The sequence below is a fragment of the Astatotilapia calliptera genome, chromosome 6 (assembly GCF_964374335.1).
Source record: "Astatotilapia calliptera chromosome 6, fAstCal68.1, whole genome shotgun sequence".
In the NCBI taxonomy this organism is placed as follows: domain Eukaryota; kingdom Metazoa; phylum Chordata; class Actinopteri; order Cichliformes; family Cichlidae; genus Astatotilapia; species Astatotilapia calliptera.
In genome coordinates this window covers 33,368,718-33,386,790 of record NC_137427.1, presented here as the reverse complement: position 1 = coordinate 33,386,790, position 18,073 = coordinate 33,368,718, and the positions used below count along the sequence as shown (strand labels likewise).

General features: G+C 39.6%; 3 protein-coding genes across 4 annotated transcripts; all 3 read left to right on the top strand.

Annotated features, from left to right (window-relative positions):
* The first annotated feature begins 636 nt into the window (after positions 1-636).
* LOC113024541 (apolipoprotein L6-like) lies at positions 637-5,724 on the top strand. Its single transcript, XM_026171724.2, has 9 exons — positions 637-775; positions 1,910-2,011; positions 2,131-2,223; positions 2,496-2,588; positions 2,680-2,719; positions 2,814-2,865; positions 4,210-4,339; positions 4,414-4,602; positions 4,923-5,724. Exons 1-9 carry the CDS (start codon positions 767-769, stop codon positions 5,343-5,345), a joined length of 1,131 nt encoding a protein of 376 aa, XP_026027509.2. The 5' UTR covers positions 637-766; the 3' UTR covers positions 5,346-5,724.
* A 1,265-nt stretch (positions 5,725-6,989) lies between these two features.
* LOC113024540 (apolipoprotein L6-like) lies at positions 6,990-11,313 on the top strand. The gene is made up of 9 exons (XM_026171723.2): positions 6,990-7,099; positions 7,672-7,797; positions 7,916-8,008; positions 8,281-8,373; positions 8,465-8,504; positions 8,599-8,650; positions 9,805-9,934; positions 10,009-10,197; positions 10,546-11,313. Exons 1-9 carry the CDS (start codon positions 7,091-7,093, stop codon positions 10,966-10,968), a joined length of 1,155 nt encoding a protein of 384 aa, XP_026027508.2. The 5' UTR covers positions 6,990-7,090; the 3' UTR covers positions 10,969-11,313.
* Positions 11,314-12,574: 1,261 nt separating this feature from the next.
* atf4a (activating transcription factor 4a) lies at positions 12,575-17,597 on the top strand. Of its 2 annotated transcripts, none has more exons than XM_026171814.2 (4): positions 12,575-12,912; positions 14,202-14,363; positions 14,619-14,927; positions 15,881-17,597. In XM_026171814.2, the coding sequence occupies exons 2-4, from the start codon at positions 14,315-14,317 to the stop codon at positions 16,840-16,842; spliced, it is 1,320 nt and encodes a 439-aa protein (XP_026027599.1). In that variant the 5' UTR covers positions 12,575-12,912; positions 14,202-14,314; the 3' UTR covers positions 16,843-17,597. The 2 variants fall into 2 exon arrangements, with proteins under 2 accessions (XP_026027599.1, XP_080159308.1); XM_080303182.1 differs by having other exon boundaries at positions 12,589-12,912; positions 15,878-17,597.
* Positions 17,598-18,073: the final 476 nt, after the last annotated feature.

Here is an 18,073-nt window from a genome sequence, read left to right as displayed (position 1 = left end):
CTACATGAAGTGCAGTGAGAATAACAATCCTGCTGTGAACATCGTGCCTAATTGATTGAGACAACCTGTAAAGCCAGGGCGTGAATTACAGCGGATCCTGGGATGACATTAGCACTCTTCATTCTCATACCTGAGAAAAGGTTTGCAGTTTTTCTCAGTTGCTTTGGTGCAATTCTCACATCTGTAGCCGCTTTCTCAAAACAATGATCATTAGTGGGAAAGAGTGATGAGAAGAATGTTCCAGCTCTGAGATTTCCACCAAAGTCACTAAAAAACAACAAAACAAACTGTGTTGCAAATATGAAATTTTGTCTTACTGGTGCAACTGTATTACAGTAACATAAAAGACAGTTATCCTGCTTAACATACTTGAAAAGGCACACATAGAGACCTCTGTATAAGCAGTTACTAATGAGATTCCCCCTAGTGTATATCCCAGTTTAGAAAAACTTAAGCAAAAGCGGAAGTTGTCTTTCTGTTCACAGAATAACATTTATGCGTTCAATTTCATTAGAAAAAGAAAAAAAGAATATAAGTATTCTTTTAATATTTCTTGTGACGAGTGGCGGGTGTTGTTATGCTAAAAACATTTTCCAGTCCAACAACAGAAATGAATGAAAAACGGAGAATGAATACCATGACGTGACGTTTCAGTCACCGTCATGCCTAACCTGTTTGGATTGTGGGATGAGCATTCATTTAGTGGAGCAGCCAGCCAAAGTGCAGCATCCTGTAGTGACACAGAGACAAGAGACAACGTTACACAATGCCACAGGTAAGAAATTCAAATGGAATTTTAATGAAGTTCAGATGACTCAGAACAACTTTTACTCAAAATGCCATTCATATTGTTTTAGTCAAAATAGCCTACCTATCTGGAATTTGTTCCAAAATATTATTTGGCAGAATTATAAAATATTTTTTTAAAAATCAAGTTTTGGCAGTTAATTTGGTCATTTTGTGCTGAAGAATGAGGCTCTGTCCAGCTCTCAGTCTCCGCAAACCTCACAGTAAACTGTTATCTTTAGAACAGCTTTCTAGTATTTTCTATATCACCATGTTGCTGCAAGGCTTTTCAAATGTCAGTTTTTGTGCTTGCTTTGTAAACTGCAAACTTTATGCAACTCACCTTGAGTCACATAGTCAAGAAAAACATCGTCTTCACTGCTTAATACCAAGCATACGTAGGGAGGGGTCATTACAGTGTGAGCATGTAAATGTCTTAAATATGTTGCTTGTTTGTGCTTGTTTTTCATGTCTTTTTTTGGTGATTTCTTCTGAAACTTTATTTAGATGTTACATTTACGTTACATTGACATACATATATTCATATATACAAGCATCGTGCACTTGATTACGCTGAAGATGATTGGAGTCAATAATAAAGGAGTTATTAAGTAATAATGTAGTCAGAACAAATCATTGGAATGCCTATTGCATACAACTGCTTCCCATATTTACTGTATGGGTACCATCATTGCCAACATTATATTCCCTTAGAAATGCTTGTATGTTTGAATGCATCTTTAGTATGTCTTCAGTTTTGTTACTTTCTTAGTCAAAGGCTGACTTTGGAACAATGCCACTGATAGATAAACTGATAAACAGCCATTATCAAATTTTACTTGGAGCAAAAGTGAAACCAGTCAACAATCGGTGTGTCAGCTGCAGAGATGTCATCAGCCTTGTTTAGCGGACCTGAGATCTTGAGACAAATTCCACTGTAAAAATGTATAGATCACAAGATTTGACTCAACATTGTAATGTGAACATGCACTTATGGTCTCTAAGAATAGAGGGGGGGGGGGGGGGGGGCAGTGAAACTGCAGATGCATTTTTTGATAAACTTACATAACTCTTTTTGTAACATAGTGGCACCACCTTCAATTATGTTCCTTCTTTTCTACAGCCAAAGCATCCCCTTCCCCTGCCAAGGAAACAAATCTCACCTCCAATCAGTCTTGATGAGCCAGAAAAAAGTGCTCCCCTGTCTCCCACGAAATCTGAAGAGGTTTGGGTTCAGTCGCCTACACTCTCAGAAGTTTAAGCAGTGGCTATATATAAACATATATGGTTTAATTCTAATAGTTTTTAATTATTTGGTGATTTTTTTCTCTATTTTAAACTCAGGACATCTGCTCGAGTCCACCACCAGTGTCACCAAAGAAGTGGACTGTTAAAAAGAGTCCAGAAGGAAATGGAGTTTTTGTGGAAAAAATAAAGGTACCGCTGGTCTATATCTAATGTTTTTTTTTCTGTCCACATCTACTCACACAATGAATGCTTTTAATGTGTCACAGAAATGTAGTTTATCTGAAAGCAGTTGAATTGCAGCAGTACAAAGGTCAGACATGTGCATCCAAAGAATCTGAAACTGGTGTGTCTGATCAAACTCTCTGTCATGTGAGATAACATATAAGTATGTGCACAGTTCAAACAGGATTACCATGTTCAAGGTTGATCTAATGAACATGGATTGTTTCTCTTTTTCTAAGATGCTGGATCAGTGTTTTAAGGATAAAGGTGAACTCCCTCTACTGCCTCCTAAACCCCATCGACTGCAGCTTGATGATGAAAATGAAGCCCTGGTAATTACTTAAAATAAACACAGCATTAAATTGATATCAAGTGATTGTTTTGTCATGTTGTAGTCACTTTAAATCATCTTTCTTTAATTAGGATGCTGAGAGTCTGTCAAACTTCTTTGAAGAGTCAACACGTGAGTAAAAAAATCCAGCTTGAAAAGATTTCAATAGGATGTTGTTTTTTGTGGTATCCTGTTGTTGCTGAACTGTAGTGTCATTTGCTTCTAGCCTGGAAAACTCTGTCCAGTGAGCTCCAACTTGGTAGAGTACCAGAAAAAGTGTAAGTTTTTCCTCCATGCTTTTACATGTGGGAACAGTAGTTATAGTTAAAATGATTGTTTGTTGGCACTAAGTTTGTCTTTGGATTAATTTCATCTTCAATTCAATGCAGCTTAATTCAATTCAGTGACATGCAGACACACCACACAAATGTGAGCATCTTCCTCTCTTCAGACATCGTTGTACTTCAGTCTTTAACAAAGGGTGGACAGACTGACAGTACTGTCATGAACCTACTCGTGCACTCCTTTGGCTACAGCACTTCTTTTATACCATACAGCTGATTGGCTGATTGCATGTGTTTAAGTTCAGGCCTAACTTTAGTTCCCAGCCATTCACATAGCCTTTTTGCTTAAAGAACATCTTTGTATGCTACACTGGCTCTCGCTGCCCAAAGCTGAGGAGGAAAGCAGTTTTCAAGACCACAAAATTTCACAAAACATTTGGAAGAAAGAAAGAAAAAGAACAATGCAAGTGAAAGTGAAGGCATGCAGAGATGCCGGAAGGGGCTCGTTCTCTCTGACCTTTTTGTTCATGAACATACACAACTAGGGCAGGGCTGGCAACTCCCATATCTCTCATGATAATAATTAAATATGAATGCCTTTTTGTTATGCATTAGTTTCACTTTCTTAAATTAATTAAACAAGTTAAACAGGAATAAGTTCCATAAACATGGAAGGGCACAAAAGAACATTTTATTTTATTTGACATTGGGGACTAAGGCAAATAAAACAGTTTTTTGTGTGTGTGTTTTTATTTTTACTAAATGAGATTCATTAGAATGATGTGGCTAAAGACATCTGAAGTTAGTTGTTGATTTGAGCTGTTTGGAGGAGTCTTTCCTGTACTTTCATTACATGTCTCCTGCTTCAAATGATTAACGACACGCAGATTCACACTGATTTCAAATAGTGTCCTGAGTAAAAATAAATAAATAAATAGTGTCCTGAGTGCTGCTTTCCATCTGGTCCAAATACTTCTGTAGAGAAAAGAACCGAAACAAAAGCAGACTTTTAATACAAAACAACTCTTAATAGTTTGAAACACATAATTAAGAAAAGATATACTCACAGCAGGCAGTCATGACACACGTGTTTCACCAAATAATCTACCACAAACTAAATTAAAGAAGCAGCTCGTGAAGCAAATGAAGACTTACACTGTAAATTAAAGTGCAGTTTTCCAGTTATCCGTGATAAATGCAGTGCTTTTCCTAATTTAGGAAAAGTCAGAGAATCACCAAAGTTATTACAGTCTGTTATCATGAATAAGTGTGTTTAAAATGCAATTGGTTTTGTTGATATTAAAGGTGAATTAATAAAGTTTTTATAACACATTCTAGGGTCATAGAAGTTAAAGCCGAACATCTTCATAAAGCTTTCAATTCTTACATCTCGACGACATCTGGGTGTCAAGGCGGGCTGAAAGAAAAAATAGACGAGCTTGGCTCCATCGCTGACAACTTGGATAAGGTGGTGTGGATATATTTATGGATATATGTACATCTGTGTCCATAGGTTCCCTTTTTAATCATTTTCTTTTTCAGGTTTCAAAGGGGACAAAAATCGCTGGCATCACAGGAGGCGCTACAACTGTAGCAGGAGGTGTGGCAGCAGCTGCTGGGGTGATCCTGTCCCCGTTCACGCTGGGAGCCTCGCTGGCACTAACTGCTGTCGGGGTCGGCGTGGCTGCAGCCGGCGGTGTTACTGGTGCATCAGCAGCCATCGCAAATAAGGTGATGGTCTTTAAGGCACTGGGTTAAAACATCTTTGTTCATGGTTTTTGTAGGTTGATAGGTTTTCCTAAATTTTTAAGAGAAAATACATTTTTCAAATCTATTCTGACTCACTTTTGTTTTTGTTTTTTTGTTAATTTGAAGTTCCAGGACTTCAATCTAAAATGCTGAATGTCTTCTTTTACAATATAAAGTCTCTCAAGATCAAAAGCCCTGTTTTCATGTTATCACAATTTTTAAAAAGGGTACTAACTGGAAACTACCCACACTAGTTATCTGAATTTCTGGTATTGAACTGATTGTGAAGCATGTTTTTCCAGGTGAACTGCAACCAGGACCAGAAGAAAATTGAAAAGGTCTTTACCGACTACGAGTCCCTCAGTAAGGGCATTCAGGAGAAACTTGCTTATGTCATTGAGGGCATAGAGCAGCTGAGGCAGCATGGTGTCATCATGCTCGAGAGGACCAAGGTGAAGTCAGAGAGGGCCTCCAAGTTGTTGGAGTTCTTTGGTCTAGGAGGGCCATGTGCCAAGGTCTTGGAGGCAAACTCCAAGCCATCTGGGATGATAGAAGGCTTCGCCCTCGGCATGGATATGTACTTCACCAAAGGAAAAGATGGAACCAAGGTGAAGAAGGGCTTTGAGTCAAAGTTGGCAAAGAAACTCCGCTCCTTGGCGGTGGATCTCCAGGAACGACTGGATGAGTTCATCAAAATCAAAGAACTGTTTGAAAAGTATTGTTAGGAGGGTATTTTTCTCCACTTGAATATCTTTTGTTTTGGGGTTGTCTTTTAATGTTAATTTTCAGCTGTTATTAAAGTTTATTGATCAATATAGATATTACCTCTTTGGCAACAGGTTTGAAAACAGAACAAAACTTTTAGTGCAACTTTAGGAATTGTAACTTCAAGCAGTTTCTTTTAAATGGCATGTGGTTATTAATGCTGTATAAAACTGAGATTGTGTTAACCTCCCTTACTTTAGCCAATTTTTCCTGTTAAGATTATTTCTACAACTAATCTAATCAGATTTTGTCGATTCACACCTTAAGCTAGGTGTTAAACAGAATGCCATGACATTTTTAAAAATGACTTCTAAATAAACTACTTAAAGACCGACACTATCCACCAGGGGGCAGTGTAATTCTTTTTTCTGTTTTTTATTTCACCTGATACTGAGTACAGTTTTAAAATACATAGACTTTTGTCATTCCTAGCTTGACTTTATATGTCATGAGTGGTTGTTAACCGTAAGCTTAAAATGAAACATTTTAAATGTTACTTCTCCATAAACCTACTCAGGCCCCAGACCTGACTGTGTGTCATACAAACCATATGACAATTACAGAATGCAGTCAAACTTTTTCTCAGTGTTTATTCAAATAGTTCTGCCTATCATTCAACCTATTTATGCTATAAACCTTTTTACATTTTCACACTATCATAAGGTGTGGACACCTTGGGTTGTGAAAAAAAATTTGAATGACCTAAAAAAAAAAAATTAGGGTTTGGGTCCAAATTAATGTGTGGCTTCAAGTGTGGTCTTCTGCTGCTGTAGCCGAACTGCTTCAAGGTAAGATTTGTTGTGCTCTTCTGCATGGTTTGTTTATAATCGCTGGTTATTTGTGTTACTGTTGCTTTCCTATCAGCTCTGGTGATTCTTCTCTGGTCTCTGACATCAACAAGGCATTTTCACCCTGAGAACTGCTGGTCTCTGGATATTTCTCTTTTTTTGGACCAGTAGTTTTTGACACACTCAGACCAAAAACCATGCCTATTATACCTTACTTCTTGATGCTCTGTTTGAACTTCATGAGGCTGTCTTGGACATGTCTATATGCCTGAATGATTTGAATTACTGACTCATGATTGGTTAATTTGGTATTTGCATTATTGAGCAGCTGAACAGGTATACCTAATAAAGTGGCTGCTGAATGTATGTAGTGTGACTTACAGTAGTTGGTGCTATGCTCTCAGGTTGTATATATTTTCTTTGTCTGTTTTCTGATCTGTATGTTTTCACGAGTATTATTTTGCTTTTCTCCATTTCAGCAATTTTTCACATAAATCCATCACATGTAATTTTTCTGTCTGGATCCTTTTTACTCTGCATTATTCCTGCATTTTTTGCAGAAACCTTTGCAAAGTCAGTAAGGTTTTGATAAAAGTAAAAAACAATTTCATGTCTAAGTCTTTAAAAGGTGGTGAAAGAAAATTGTTATTTATTCATCACAGTATTCCTAAAGTGTTCCTTTAAATGATTTCCTTTAATATTTCTTGCGACAAGTGGCAGGTGTTGTTATCCTAAAAACAACATTTTCCAGTCCAACAACAGAATGAATGAAAAAAGGTGAATGGATACCATGCCGTGACGTTTCAGTCACAGTCATGCAATCTGTTTGGTTTGTGTGATGAGCATTCATTTAGTGGATCAACCAGCCAAAGTGCAGCATCCTGTAGTTACACAGAGACAGCAGGCACTGTTACACAATGCCACAGGTAAGACATTTAAATAGAATTTTATTTAAGTTCAGACGACAACAACTTTTACTCAAACTGCCATGCATATTGTTTTGGTCAAAATATCCTACCTATCTGGAATTTGTTCCAACATATTTCAAAAGAACTGCAAAGGTTTTGTTGCCAGAATCATTAAAAAATTTGAATTAGATTAGATTTGCACACAAAGCAAAAGTGAAATCAGTCCACAATGGGCGTGTTAGCTGCAGAGATGTAAGCAGCCTTGTTTGGCGGGCTTGACCAGGTAGATTAACAGTTTGGTTGTCTGGAATTTCAGCTCTGTAAGCTGACTCTGAATTGAAATATAATGTGTTCAGATTTGTAGTTCCTTAGAAATCTTGAGGCAAATTCCACTGTAAAAATGTATAGATCACTAGATTTGACTCAATGTTGTATCATGAACATGCCTCATGGTCTCTAAAAGTAGGTTCAGGGAGGGGGCCATTGAAATTGTAGACCACAGTTCTACTTTGATAAACTTATTCTGTGTTACATAACTATCTTTGTCACATTGTGGCAGCACCTTCAATTATGCTCCCTCTTTTCTCCAGCCAAAGCTTCCGACTCCCTCGCCACGTCCGACTCCCCTGCCAAGAAAACAAATCTTCCTTCAAATGAGTTCTAAGACTGATGAGCCAGAAAAAAGTGCTCCCCTGTCTCCCACGAAATCTGGAGAGGTTTGGGTTCAGTCGCCTACACTCTCAGAAGTTTAAGCAGTGGCTATATATAAACATATATGGTTGCATTCTATTGTTTTTAATTATTTGGTGAATTTTTTCTCTATTATAAACTCAGGACATCTGCTCGAGTCCACCACCAGTGGCACCAAAGAAGTGGACTGTTAGAAAGAGTTCAACAGGAAATGAAGTTTTTGTGGAAAAAATAAAGGTACCGCTGGTCTATATCTAATGTTTTTTTTCTGTCCACATCTACTCACACAATGAATGCTTTTAATGTGTCACAGAAATGTAGTTTATCTGAAAGCAGTTGAATTGCAGCAGTACAAAGGTCAGACATGTGCATCCAAAGAATCTGAAACTGGTGTGTCTGATCAAACTCTCTGTCATGTGAGATAACATATGAAGTATGTGCACAGTTCAAACAGGATTACCATGTTCAAGGTTGATCTAATAAACATGGATTGTTTCTCTTTTTTTAAGATGCTGGATCAGTGTTTTAAGGATAAAGATGAACCCCCTCCGCTGCCTCCTAAACCCCATCGACTGCAGCTTGATGATGAAAATGAAGCCCTGGTAATTACTTAAAATAAACACAGCATTAAATTGATATCAAGTGATTGTTTTGTCATGTTGTAGTCACTTTAAATCATCTTTCTTTAATTAGGATGCTGAGAGTCTGTCAAACTCCTACAAAGAGTCAACACGTGAGTAAAAATATCCAGCTTGAAAAGATTTCAATAGGATGTTGTTTTTTGTGGTATCCTGTTGTTGCTGAACTGTAGTGTCATTTGCTTCTAGCCTGGAAAACTCTGTCCAGTGAGCTCCAACTTAGAGGAGTGCCAGAAAAAGTGTAAGTTTTTCCTCCATGCTTTTACATGTGGGAACAGTAGTTATAGTTAAAATGATTGTTTGTTGGCACTAAGTTTGTCTTTGGATTAATTTCATCTTCACTTCAATGCAGCTTAATTCAATTCCATGATAAGCAGACACACCACACAAATGTGAGCATCTTCCTCTCTTCAGACATCGTTGTACTTCAGTCTTTAACAAAGGGTGGACAGACTGACAGTACTGTCATGAACCTACTCGTGCACTCCTTTGGCTACAGCACTTCTTTTATACCATACAGCTGATTGGCTGATTGCATGTGTTTAAGTTCAGGCCTAACTTTAGTTCCCAGCCATTCACATAGCCTTTTTTCATAAAGAATGTCTTTAAGAAAAAAGGCTGTGCTCGCAACTCTCATACCTCTAATCTAGTTACATATGAATACATTATTGTTAAGCACTAGTTTCACTTTCTAAAAGTAAGTTAAACAAGCTAAACAGGAATAAGTTCCATAAACATGGACAAAGAACATTTTATTTTCCTTAGCAACCAAACATTAGATGTTCAGAGTTGTTTTTTTTTTAAGTATTTATTTTTACTAAATGAGATTCATCAGAATAGTGCGGCTAAACACATCTGAGGTTAGTTGTCGATTTGAGCTGTTTGGAGGAGTCTTTCCTGTACTTTCATTACATGCCTCCTGCTTCAAATGATTAACGACACGCAGATTTACACTGATTTTTTTTTAGACATTGTCAAATAGTGTCCTGAGTGCTGCTTTCCATCTGGTCCAAATACTTCTGTAGAGAAAAGAACCAAAACAAAAGCAGACTTTTAATACAAAACAACTCTTAATAGTATGAAACACGTAAAACTAAGTGCTTAAGAAAAGATATACTTACAGCAGGCAGTCATGACACACGTGTTTCACCAAATAATCTGCCATGAACAAAAGAAGCAGCTCGTGAAGCAAATGAAGACTTACACTGTAAATTAAAGTGCAGTTTTCCAGTTATCCGTGATAAATGCAGTGCTTTTCCTGCTTTAGGAAAAGTCAGAGAATCACCAAAGTTATTACAGTCTGTTATCTGCGGATCATGAATAAGTGTGTTTAAAATGCAAATGGTTTTGTTGATATTAAAGGTGAATTAATAAAGTTTTTATAACACATTCTAGGGTCATAGAAGTTAAAGCCGAACATCTTCATAAAGCTTTCAATTCTTACATCTCGACGACATCTGGGTGTCAAGGCGGGCTGAAAGAAAAAATAGACGAGCTTGGCTCCATCGCTGACAACTTGGATAAGGTGGTGTGGATATATTTATGGATATATGTACATCTGTGTCCATAGGTTCCCTTTTTAATCATTTTCTTTTTCAGGTTTCAAAGGGGACAAAAATCGCTGGCATCACAGGAGGCGCTACAACTGTAGCAGGAGGTGTGGCAGCAGCTGCTGGGGTGATCCTGTCCCCGTTCACGCTGGGAGCCTCGCTGGCACTAACTGCTGTCGGGGTCGGCGTGGCTGCAGCCGGCGGTGTTACTGGTGCATCAGCAGCCATCGCAAATAAGGTGACGGTCTTTAAGGCACTGGCTTGATTAAATTCTGCTGTTAAAAACAATCACAGCTTTTCTTTATCACTTTCACACTCCAGTGATGCATCTGAGTTTTTGGGCTTCAGTGTCTTGGCCGAGAACACTTCTCCCCACTGTCTAAGTGTTTGCTGTCATAGGGGACCGTTGGAGGTCCAGGACTTCAATCTAAAATGCTGAATGTCTTCTTTTACAATATAAAGTCTCTCAAGATCAAAAGCCCTGTTTTTATGTTATCACAATAAATAAAGGGTACTAACTGGAAACTACCCACACTAGTAATCTGAATTTCTGGTATTGAACTGATTGTGAAGCATGTTTTTCCAGGTGAAATGCAACCAGGACCAGAAGAAAATTGAGAAGATCTTTACCAACTACGAGTCCCTCAGTAAGTGCATTCAGGAGAAATTGTTTTATGTTAATGAGGGCATAGAGCAGCTGAGGCAGCATGGTGTGTTCACGCTTGAGAACACAAAGGTGAAGTCAGAGAGAGCCTCCAAGGTGCTGGAGTTCTGTGGTCAAGGAGGTGCATGTGCCACGGCCTTGGAGGCAAACTCTAAGGCATCTGGGATGATAGAAGGCTTCGCCCTCGGCATGGATATGTACTTCACCAAAGGAAAAGATGGAACCAAGGTGAAGAAGGGCTTTGAGTCAAAGTTGGCAAAGAAACTCCGCTCCTTGATGATGGATCTCCAGAAAGGACTGGATGAGTTCATCAAAATCAAAGAACTGTTTGAAAAGTATTGTTAGGAGGGTATTTTTCTCCACTTGAATATCTTTTGTTTTGGGGTTGTCTTTTAATGTTAATTTTCAGTTTTTACAAACGTTTATTGATCGGTGTATATATATTACTTATTTGGCAACAGGTTTGAAAACAGAACAAAGCTTTTGATGCAACTTTAGGAATTGTAACTTCCAGCAGTTTCTTTTAAATGGCATGTGGTTATTAATGCTGTATAAAACTGAGATTGTGTTAACCTCCCTTACTTTAGCTGTTTTTTCTTTCAAGATAATCTAACAGCTTAAGCTACGTGTTAAACTGAATCCAATGACATTTTTAAAATAAGACTAATAAATAAAGACTGACGCCATCCACCAGGGGCAGTGTAGTCCTTCTTTTAAAACATTTCAGCTGATGCTGAGTACACATTTTGAAAATACGTAAACTTTTGACATTCCTAGCTTGACTTTATATGTGGTATAGTTTTACGTATAACATTTAAAAACAATTTACACACAAATGTGAGTGGTTGTTAACTGAAAGCTTAAAATGAAACATTTTGAATGTTCTCCATAAACCTACTCAGGTACCAGACCGGACTGTGGGTCATACAGACCGTATTACAATTACAGAAATGTAGTCAAACTATATCTCAGTGAGATTAAAACGACTACAAAAAACATAGCAAGAGACACTGGTTTTGGAGAAGCACAAACCAGACCCAGGTGTACTTTCAGAGTCACTGTCCTGCAGCTTGAATCTTTCAGTACTGTCTGCAGAACAAGTTTGATGTTTCCACCCCTATTTCAACTTTGGATGGAGTTTTGTTTTTGTTTTTTTTAATCTATGTTTGCTTTATTGTCATTACTTGCTTATTACACTATGACTGGCTCTAACAAGTGTATCTACAAACAATGCTGAAGATTTCATTCAGATGCCAATTTTGGGTTTTAGGGGGCTGCTCTAATATTTGGCTTCAACACCATCTTTATCTTCGGTTTGAAAAAAGGAACAGTGCACTTGAGTGACAATCAGCCTTTTATTTACCTCGCTGACTACTTTGACAGTCATTAAATGACTTCCCCATCTAAAATAATATCTTCCCTTTACAAAACCATCCCAACCACATGAAACCTTCATGTAGGGTGAAAAAAATAATTATGATGAAATGTATGAAGTGAGACTCCTCGCTCTGCAGTCTGCACAGTCTTGTTCAGTCCAAATAATAGTTACCAGGCTTGTTTGACCAGAGGCTGCTCAAAATGACAAGGGTGTGACCCTACATGTGTTAGACATAAGCAGTGAATCATGTCCGTCTGTATGTGAATAAAATATAAAATGGGACACGTTGTGATCTAAATTAACTGTCGGCCAGTTAAAACAATAGACATCTTCGCTCCAGTACAATGAATATTATTGCAAAAATGCGATTTGGATGGGTTTTTTTTACAAACAGTAAAACAGCTAAAGGCCCATAAAATACTCAATACTCAATGTTTACATCCTGAATTTGACCTATATTTTACGTCACAGCAGCCTGTGGATCTACTTTGTCCGTTGTAAAAGCTATGATTCATCCAACCAGTTATAAACATGAGTCAGGCGGAGGGATCGCACTCACAAAAAAGGCTCGTTTGTTTAACTTAACCAGCATAGTCGAGTGGCCACGCTTTTGTTGACGTTATAAATACTGTTGTGAAGACCTCCCACTCGCGCTGCTGGTTTCACAGTGAACAAACGCCCTCGCGCTTGGTGCGGAGTGATATACGCAGTAGTACTTCGTTCCTATATAATCCCCACGCGACGGCTCTACCTGCTCTTCGTTCCTACAGCTCCTAAAGTAAACACACTTTGCGCATAGTAGCTTTAGCGGGCCAAAATGGCAGTGTAGAGGCGTGCGGCAGCTAATCTTGCAGCGGCAACAAACCGGCAGTGCAACGGCTAAGTGCACTGGCTTTTTCTGGCAAAATGGCGTAAGTAATTTTTTTTTATGTTTGCAGTCTTCTAAAGAGAAAAAAAATATAGCCACTTCCTGTAGTAACTAACCTGTCAACTAGAATGTGTTACTGGCTATTAAACTTGTTGATCAAGGCTATTTGTTTTTGTAAAAAAAAAAAAAAAAACTTTAAGTGTGTTGATTCCTAGTTCCTTGTTTGGAGCTAAGGTATCAAATTACAGTATACCAGCTGAAGTAGACCGAGCCGGCCCCTTACGTTGTGTTGTGAATCATGCTAACGAGCCGTCGTTTGGGCACGGGAAACATTTCAGACGTCTCATTTGAAGTTGTAATTTTTTTCCATGGCTGCGACACTGTTGTCAGTGTGATACTATAAACATTTTTAGTGTTTTGTATACGTTTCATATTGGCAACGTGGCGTCCAAAATGGCGCGCGCTGTGCTCGTTCCCCGCCTCGCGCAGATGGCTCTGTTGTGAAAATGGCGGTTTGCCCTCCCACATCTCCGCCGTGACTCATAGGCGTGGGTGGAGTTACCAGCCAATGCATGACCAAATTAGGCAAAGTTATCCCCCGGTGTAGGGCGGAGTTTCCCACCAATACAGCTTTGACGCTTAAGGGGAACGGATTAGCCAAAATTAGATACAACCCCCCCCCCCCCCCCCCCCCGCCCATAACGGGGATGTCAACTCCTCTAATGACCCTAGTACAGGGGTGTCAAACTCAAATTCACAGTGGGCCAAATTCAAAACTGGAACAAGGTCGCGGGCTAACATTAATATTTATTGGAAAAAAAATCTTCCTCCAGATTTAAGAATGAATCTCTTCTTATGGACTCAAACAAGTTTTGCTGAAAAACTGAATATGGAACAAGCAAAGCTTAATACTAAACAATATATATATATATTAGCTGTATAATACCAGTAGGCCAGCTCTAATAGTAATTTGGTATGGCTTCACGGGCCAAATGTAATTAGGCTGCGGGCCAAATTTAGCCCGCGGCCCAGAGTTTGACACCTATGCCCTAGTACATACCACCAAAGAAGCCTACATTGTCTGCACAATGTTGTCAGTCAACAATATGCTTGTTTCAGGAAGTACACCTGCTCTGGGGAAACTTTGCATTTACAAATAAACTTGGCCCTGCCGAACATTGAATTTTCATAAAGTTTGAATATATCGTTTCACAACTTCCTGCAATAAAATGTCACTTCATTTTAGTTTCCATGAGAATCAAGACTTACATTTGCTTATATTCCTTATTTTTCTCCCATTAACATGATTTCTGTTTTCTCCCCTCCAACCAGGTCTCTCCCGGCAACCACCTTCAGCTTTGCTGCCGCCGACAGCATACCTGGACCTCTCGACTCGCCTTTGTTCTTGTACACCTTTTCACGGCTACCACTGACCAGCAGCAGCCATGACCCTCTCCCAGCTAGCCCTGGAGGACGTGGAGGCCCTGTACTTAGGTGTGTGTTGTGATGATACATATTGCCAGAGCACTAGTACAAACACTGCTGAATGTGCTGCTTTGTTTGCATAACATTTGGTAATAATAATACCATTCCCAACAATTCTAAAGCCAATGAAGTACAGTTCCATATGGTCAGCATGGAATTATCTGTAGATGGGTTAGATGTTTTAGTGAGTTATTGGATGAATGACAGATTGTATGTATTGGATGCCCAAAATTAGAAATTGACGCGCTGGTCTTTTGTTCTCAGGGCCCTCCTTTCTGATGGCTGACCCCATGGGGCCCCTTCTGGACCAAGATGAAGAAGAAGCTCTTTCTCCCTCCTCCCTAGAGGGGAAGGCGCCAGCTTCGCCCTCCCTTTCTTTGTCCACTTATCCATCCTCCTCGTCCCCTTATCAGACTATGTCTTTCTCCCCGCTGTCTTTGTCCTCCCCATCTCCCTCTCCCACCCATTGTTCCTCGTTCCTGGGAACCAAGGCCGGAGCGGACTCGCTGTCCCTCTCTTGGCTGGGTGCCGGCGACCTGCTCGACGCCCATGTTGGAGCAGATGATGGCAAAGGTGAGCGTGCTTTAAAATACATCTTTAATGAGCAGGGGGCAAGTCCTAAATTTTAAAAATTATTTTTCAAAAGGAAATAATTTGACTACTTGTTGAGCTGATTAGAAACCAAATAAAAGAAATGATGGGAGATTACTAATTGGAGTATGTTTAGGACCAAACTACATCTTCCACTCTTATTAGACTGTGAAGTTGGGAGTATTTCTTGTGCTGTGAGTATTTCAGAGGAGAGGCCCGCTGGCAGTTAAGTATTTGAGTTTTGCTTGCAGGCTGAGACCTGACGTTAAGACCGTGGATGAGAAACCTCGATGTTTGTAGGGCAACAAACATTTATTGGTTTGTGAGTGGCGGGTGTGGCTCACAGTTGTGCTGTAATGACCGGCTCAATCTGGTTTTGTTAGACGTCATTGTGAAATGACACATTTAGCCCTTTGTTCTTCCTGACATCAGTTAAAGGTGTAAAAGTCCTTGTTTTATGGATTTAGTCTCACTTGAGTATTTGTGAGACGAGGGAGAGATCAAATTTACGCCTGAGGTCATGTGTTGAATACGGTTGGATCACAACATTTCAAGAAAATTTGATGTATAAAAAATAAACACTGTATGTTTTGTTGATGCTTGCAGCCAGCAGCTCTCATAATATTTTGGGATATTGTATCTTGGGTCAATATTTTAAACAGCAGCTTTCACCGTGTAACCACATCAGTAATTTACATCCGCCCATTGTTTTTTCTGTCATATGCAGTAACGTGACTATAACCCACATAGTGTTGATATTGTCATACGGCTTTTTTATAGGTTGTAAAAAATTGATCCAGTACAATTCACAACCCTGGTATTTAACAAATAAGTAGCTTTATGGAGTATGACATGGAAATGATTCACTGTAAGATTAATGATCCAAATCTCTGAACTGTTTATTGCGAGTATTAATGAATAATATTTGTCAGCAGATGATGCTTTTGCCGGCATGGACTGGATGTCAGAGAAAATCGACCTGAGTGAATTTGACCTGGAGTCTTTCATTGGATCCTGCTCCTCTGATGAGTCTCCCAGCTCCCCTGAAGATCTCCTGGCTTCCCTGGACTCCTCCATGGATTTGGATCTAGATCCCTTTAACACAAACATCCCCGTCCCACACAGCAGCCTTGAGCTGAGTTTGCCTCTGCCCGACATTCCCAGTCCCCCTCTGGAGCTCCCTCTCCCTGTGGCAGCTGAGGCCAAGAAGATGGATGTTGCTCCTGCTCATGAGGTTAAATCTGAACCTCCATCTCCCCCATCTCCAGTCTACACATTGGAGCTGGGAAGCGAAGTAGATGTCCTAGATGCTGACAAGCAGACCACATCCCTCACAATCATCCCAGACCCCAGTGGAAGCGTTCAGTCGACCCCCATTGTTCTCTCCATCCCCACCTCTGGTCACTTTGTGGTGGTTCTCTCAAACAAAGAAGAGCCCTCCCTCGTATCTCTCCCCGATCAAGCTGTTAAAACCTCTCCACCAAGCGAATGCGACAGTGACTCTGGCTTTGAGTCAGCCATTGGTTCTCCGGTGCGCCTTCCTTCTCCTCTTCCTACCCCGCCCCCTGCAGCTGGTTCCTCTAGGACCAAACCCTACTCCAAATCTGAAGCTTCCACCTCTCCCAAGACCTCAAAGGTCAAATCAGTGTCTGGTGCTCCCAGAGGAGTGGAGAAGAAGCTCAAGAAAATGGAACAGAACAAGACAGCAGCCACACGTTATCGGCAGAAGAAAAGGGTTGAACAGGAGGAGCTGCACAAAGAGTGCGAAGAGCTGGAGAAGAAGAACCACGAGCTGGCGGAAAAAGCAGAGTCCATCAGCCGAGAGATCCAGTACCTCAAGGACCTGATGGAAGAGGTTCGAAAGCACCGCCGTGTAAAGACCAACTCAGTGGCTTAAAAAGAAAGTAGTGAGAGAGTGGTGTTCCTGCTTCAGTGATCACATGCTTAAAGGGAATCCAAACTAGTAATTGAAGAAAATTGTAAAAGAGCTGCGCGTGAAACCTGCCACTTGGTGGAAAAGAATGAATAGCCAGATAAAAAGTCAAACTCGTATAGAAGTTATAGTAGTGTAGATTAGGGGGCTGGGAGTTTGTGAGGTGAAGCATCTGTACATGCTTGTCTCTCAGTCCCCTGTCTTATTCCTGGTACAAAAAACAGGGTGTAAGTTTGTCTTTGTAGACTAGGCATGCAAAGCACGAGTCACCGTAGCTCCTGGTATTGTTGTAGACCTGTAACTCATTGACTGAGATCCCCTTGCTCCAGCACCACTTCATCACCAGACGTCGACTGGGCTTAAATACATTTAGTCAGAAAAATTAAACACCACTTCTACCCCGTTCCTACTACCTTCTAACCCCATGCAACCCTATTTTGACCTTCTTCTTAACATCTTGACTTCCAGTAAGGGGCCTCAGCCTACTTATGAATCCGTGATATTACACTCGACTCTTATGTATATATTTTCTCATTTGCTTGCAGATTGTGGGTATTTTCCCCCTTTTTTTTTTTTTTTTTTTTTTTTTTTTAATTATTATTTAATGCTGGATAAAATCTTATCACATCTTTGGTAGCTCTGTCTCCTAGCACTGGTGTTTGGCTTGTAAAAAATGCTTTGCTGGTCTTTTTTTCTATTAAATATCTATCAGTACTCCAGTGATGATCTGTGTCTTTTTTTTTTTAATTTTATTTAGAGTACATTTGATAGTTAAGTCTGTCAGGCTTTTCTGGAAAATTGATACGACAGACTGTAAAACACACATTGGGTAGATAAAAACGAGATTTTTAAGATGAACCAGTTTCAGTGACAAAAATAAAATCTTAACACAGATCCTTTCAGCATTTTTATAAACATAAATATATCAGTCATTTGCAGAAGGCAATGAGAAGATGAAAAATTAGTCGTGTAAGGATCGATTACTAAGCCAGAGACTAGGACTTGAACTTATAACTCAAGGTTATGAAAGTGAATGTTGTTATTAATAAAAATGGTGCCTTGTATTGGGAAAAGTTGTGCACAAATATATATTTAGAAATTTTCCTTTCCGGTTACATTTGTACCTTACCTGGTTTGTATTGCCTTGTCACAGACCAGGGCCCTATTTCAGGAAGCCGGTTTAGAAAACTCTAAA